This window comes from Oncorhynchus mykiss, chromosome 18 (assembly GCF_013265735.2).
Source record: "Oncorhynchus mykiss isolate Arlee chromosome 18, USDA_OmykA_1.1, whole genome shotgun sequence".
In the NCBI taxonomy this organism is placed as follows: domain Eukaryota; kingdom Metazoa; phylum Chordata; class Actinopteri; order Salmoniformes; family Salmonidae; genus Oncorhynchus; species Oncorhynchus mykiss.
Window position 1 is genome coordinate 33,578,011 of NC_048582.1, and position 5,157 is coordinate 33,583,167.

General features: G+C 40.9%; 1 protein-coding gene across 1 annotated transcript; it reads right to left on the bottom strand.

Moving 5' to 3' along the window:
• Nucleotides 1-1,785: 1,785 nt before the first annotated feature.
• On the bottom strand, nt 1,786-3,961 carry LOC110496046 (ly-6/neurotoxin-like protein 1). Its single transcript, XM_036952525.1, has 3 exons — nt 3,743-3,961; nt 2,897-3,007; nt 1,786-2,312 (listed from the first exon to the last, which is right to left on the bottom strand). Exons 1-3 carry the CDS (start codon nt 3,795-3,797, stop codon nt 2,104-2,106), a joined length of 375 nt encoding a protein of 124 aa, XP_036808420.1. The 5' UTR covers nt 3,798-3,961; the 3' UTR covers nt 1,786-2,103.
• Nucleotides 3,962-5,157: the final 1,196 nt, after the last annotated feature.

Below are 5,157 nucleotides of genomic sequence, written 5' to 3' on the forward strand. Positions count from 1 at the left end.
CTGGAGTGGTAGATGTGCAGAAGATGAATGTGCAAGTAGAGATCCTGGGGTGCAAAGGAGCAAAAAAAAAAAAAAAAACAATATGGGGATGAGGTAGTTGGGTGGGCTATTTACAGATGGGCTATGTGCAGGTGCAATGATCTGTAAGCTGCTCTGACAGCTGGTGCTTAAAGTTAGTGAGGGAGATATGAGTCTCCAGCTTCAGTGATTTTTGCAATTTGCTCCAGTCATTGGCAGCAGAGAACTGGAAGGAAAGGAGGCCAAAGGACGAGATGGCTTTGGGGGTGACCAGAGAAATATACATGCTGGAGCGCGTGCTACGGGTGGGTGCTGCTATGGTGACCAGTGAGCTGAGATAAGGCGGGGCTTTACCTAGCAAAGACTTATAGATGACCTGGGGCCAGTGGGTTTGGCGACAAATATGTAGCGAGGGCCAGCCAACGAGAGCATACAGGTCGCAGTGGTGGGTAGTATATGGGGCTTTGGTGTCAAAACGGATGGCACTGTGATAGACTGCATCCAATTTTGTGAGTAGAGTGTCAGGGGCTATTTTGTAAATGACACCGCCGAAGTCAAGGATTGGTAAGATAGTCAGTTTTACGAGGGTATGTTTGGCTGCAAGAGTGAAGGAGCCTTTGTTGCGAAATAGGAAGCTCATTCTAGATTTAATTTAGGATTGAAGATGCTTAATGTGAGTCTGGAAGGAAAGTTTACAGTCTAACCAGACACCTAGGTATTTGTAATTGTCCACATATTCTAAGTCAGAACCGTCCAGAGTAGTGATGCTAGATGGGCGGGCAGCTGCGGGCAGCGATCGGTTGAAGTGATAAGCTTATGTAACAGACCTTTGAAGGTGTTGTGTGACACTTAATCAGGTGTTCTGGTGTATTCTTTTATTGATATGTGTCATTATGTAGGTAGACAATTATCTACATATTTTAATATTTGACTAATTCCACTTCCTGGAAAATTGTGATATCATGACAATTAGGTGGGTTTATTCATGTTTATATGCTCTGCACCAGAAGGGTATAAAACACAAGCTACTATAAATAATACCATTGTTATTACATGATGTGTACATAAAATTACATTCATCAGGGGAAACAGATGCTGTGTTTAAATCTTGCCTTTGAGATCAATGAGAGGTGCTTATATATATTGATGTGCTTATATTGAAATATGCATATGTAGGTGTTTGGTGTGGTAGAACCACACTGAATCTGAAATCAAACCCACCAGTCATCTAATTTAAGTACTATTTTCTGAACATTTGACAGCATCGGGCCGAGTCGTCGATTCACCAATGTGCTGTCGTCTCTCTCATGCACTTGATGGCGCTATTGGTTTGAAAGTGAGTTGCAGGGTGGAGAACGATTCCATCAGCCTGTCTGCCAGCTGAGTTCGGCTGCCTATGGTGTCAGGGTGGAATCTCCTACTGTAGAAGACACATTAACGTAGGCTAATGTGAATAGACACCCAAATGATGCACACTGACACTAGCTTGATGTCCACACACTGGCTCAACCCTTACCTGAGCCATAGCCTAACCCTAACCCTAGATGTATAAGTTTGTCTTGAATTTATTTGACCATTTACTCAGTTACAGTTTCTTATGTTTGACAGATTGGCAGCCTCCTAACTAAAGCAGTATTTGTTCAACTTATTATCATGCAAACATCCATTATTGTTTCAGAATTTTGTCCAAACAGTACATTCTCAATTAAAATGTCTGAATATAAAAGTGTAGAGGACATTATTGTGTCAACAATGAAAAACAGCACCTTTTTTCCCCATTTTGTGACACAACTTAATTCCTTTATTATTCAGAATAATATTACAGTATTTGTATGTGTGTTCAGTAGAGTAGTGTAAAGGCACTTTAAGTTGTTGCGTATCATAGTTGCAAGTATTATTCAGTTGATAAATGTTATTAAAGTAGATGAGGAGTTTAAGACAAATTCTGAGCTCACTGTGCCAAACCTAGTTAATAGAGGATGGAGACAAAGTAGTCTGAAACCTGTTTAAACAGTGTGAAACAGTGTGAACAGAAGTGTAACAGGTTTAAACAACACTGTGAACAGAAGTCATTGTTTGTCCAGTCTAAACACCCCAGGCCATCAGGGCGGCGCTGAGTGCCACAGTCACAGAGACCTGGACGGAGCTGGCCCCGTTACACAGGTCTGTCTGGCAGCATGAGGAGCTGCTCGTGACACCAGCACTAAAGATGGTTGCAGTGATGGTCTTGCCACACAGGTCTGAGTCCAGACAACCACGGGTGTGGAGTGTCAGAAACTCAGTGGAATTGAATTCTAGATGGAATGAGATTTAGAACAAAACATTAGGAAAACATGCTCTTTCCATGACACAGACTGACCTGGTGAATCCAGGTGAAGGCTATGATCCCTTATTCAGGTCATTTGTTAAATCCACTTCAATCCGTATAGATGAAGGGGAGGAATCAATTGCACTGATACAATTGAGACATGGATTGCGTATGTGTGCCATTTATAGAGGGCAAGACAAAAGATTTAACTGCCTTTTGACAGGGTATGATAGTAGGTGCCAGGCATGCTAGTTTGAGTGTGTCAAGAAATGCAACGCTGCTGGATTTTTCATGCTCAACAGTTTCCTGTGTGTATCAAGAATGATCTACCACCCAAAGGACATCCAGCCAACTTGACACAATTGTGGAAAGCATTAGAGTCAACATGGGCCAGCATCCCTTTGGAAAGCTTTCGACACCTTATAGAGTCCATAACCGGAAGAATTGAGGCTGTCCTGAGGGCAAAAGTGGGTGCAACTCAATATTATGAAGGTGTCCCTAATGTTTTGTACACTCAGTGATTGCTAATTCATTGCATATTCACAAGTCTTTGTGTACAGGTTTCCTTACTTGCTTCTCCGGTGAAGCAGTTGAGAGTGGAGTTGTCACACACCATGTTTTTGGGAAAGAAACATGTCCCAAAGAGCCCCACACTGCACTGCTTACAGGTCAAGGACTGGGCTGTGGAACATGGAGGAGAGGCAAGATAAGTGGATGAATCATGTGCAGTTCAACACAATACAATACGACACAAACAATGATACAGTAGGTAGATAGGAGCATGAACGTCATGAGTGGCATCAGGTGGAAGAATGAAAGAAGACAGATTGCGTCATACCTATAACTCACCCAGCAATTCACAATAAAAAGCTGAAATGTACATGTTTAGACATTCACAGTATGTATTTGTATCAGGTATATATATATATATATGAAAATGAATGGTTGATTGTATACTGTGTAAATTGATGTTGTACACAGTGCAGCCCTGAAACTAGAAGTGTGTTTAGTGGCTTCTCTTATCTACAAGTTTGCCAGTTAAATGTGGTTCAGTCATTACAATAGAGTCAATATCCTCTTATTAGTGAAGGTACTGCTACCACAGGAGACTAAACTTGTCATACAGTATAAGAATGGCCTCGGTACCCATGGAAAATAGGCATCATTGTTACTGGTAATCAGACTAAAACAATAGAAAGCACTCTCAGGTTCTTCAAACTCCTTTGTTGTGTACAGAATATGTGACATGCATCCATTGGATGTCTACCATTATATCATATTACAATTTTATAGCCTTAGAAAATAAAAGCACCTAGTACAGAATTTGCGAAAAACCTGAACTAATCAAATCACAACCTATTACTGTATCTGTCTTTGAATATTGCCATAGGAACAGAAGAAGCTGATATGACTTACCCACTGCTATGAAGACCACCAGGACAGTCAGCACAATCAAAATTGTACTCTTCATCTTCTTGTAGGAGGCTAGTGTTTGTTGTTCTCAATAGGAGGGCTATTCGCAGAATCTATTCACTTTACAGAGACGGGAAAGAACACTAATCAAATGAATGGGGAAACATCCAGTTTCCTGCTAAAGGTGTGATGCAGATGGAGACTAGAATGAAGTATAGCAGGTTTTATCCAGCACAAGTCTGGAATGCAGACAGTATCTTATCATTTACATCACATTGAAATGCTCAGTCAAAAAGTTAAGTTGACGTCTTGATTTTATTATTTGTTCCAGCCTTTCACACATACAAAAATACACCATGTAGTGTCTCGTAGTAGCAAATATTTTCGAAAGTGTATTCAGTATGATTATTTATTGCACATAGAATACATAGAAAGGTTATCTCTATAAAAGAGCAACATGCTCAATGGGGAAACTCACTACGCATGATAATGGTAATTAATAGTGACATGGTTGAGAAGTTATTCCATTAAAAAGTGAATAGTGACTCTGACGTGTTGCAAATGTGAATGCAGTAAAGTACATACATTGATTAGCTGTTCATTCCGATGCTGTAGTAGGATGTTGAGTATTCTAGGCCCTAGAAGTAAAACCAGTTTGAATTGGTACTTGGAACTAAAGCTGAGAGCGAAACTAGCCTGAATAAACATTGTAGTCTTTTCCAGAATAAACCATTTTCAATACATTGTGTATCTAAGAACTACAACCGACAATAACATCATTCAATGGAAACCTATGGAGGAGGTGTCCTTATTGTGAATAGTTTGTCGAGGCGAAGGCCAGATGGCCACCAGGGTGGCACCAGGGGCCACGGTGAGTTAGTTGGATGGCTCTGGCAGCCTGCCACTTTGCTCGGGTTGGTGCTGCAGCAGGTTTGTGAGATGGTGTAGCCGGCTCCTAGATGCTAGCAGTGAATGTGGTGTTACAGGAAGCTGTGGCCATGCAGCCCTTGCACGTGATGTTCAGGATGCTACTGATGTTGAACAATAAATTAAGAAGGAATAAAGCAGGAGCAATTGTAAATACAGGTATTTTTTGTTTGGCTAGCACTTTATTTAACAGTACACAAATTGCTAGGTTAACTGAGAAATGACACAGTAATTATCAAAAAATGACACTTAAATAAGCTAAGAATTACTTTTCTTATTTTTATTGTAGCTTTCTACTCGGATGAAACCACAGGGTCAGTACCTGCTTGTCCGCTCTAGCAGTTGGGCTCTGAGGTGCTACATGTTGTATTGTACCAAACAGACAAAGACTGGTGATCCCCACATAACATGTGTTACGATACAGAGACTCTGCTGTGAGATGGGATGGAGAGAAAGATGGTGAGAAGGAGAACAAAAGGAGAGAAACAAAT

Bases quoted from the DNA above. Each gene is read 5' to 3' on its own strand.
- LOC110496046 (XM_036952525.1), bottom strand. From the start codon at position 3,797: ATGAAGAGTACAATTTTGATTGTGCTGACTGTCCTGGTGGTCTTCATA. The intron at 3,008-3,742 runs GTAAGTCATATC...CATGTTCCACAG, and splicing joins GGTGGTCTTCATAGCAGTGG to CCCAGTCCTTGACCTGTAAG. The intron at 2,313-2,896 runs GTAAGGAAACCT...CATTCCATCTAG, and splicing joins CTGCTTCACCGGAGAAGCAA to AATTCAATTCCACTGAGTTT.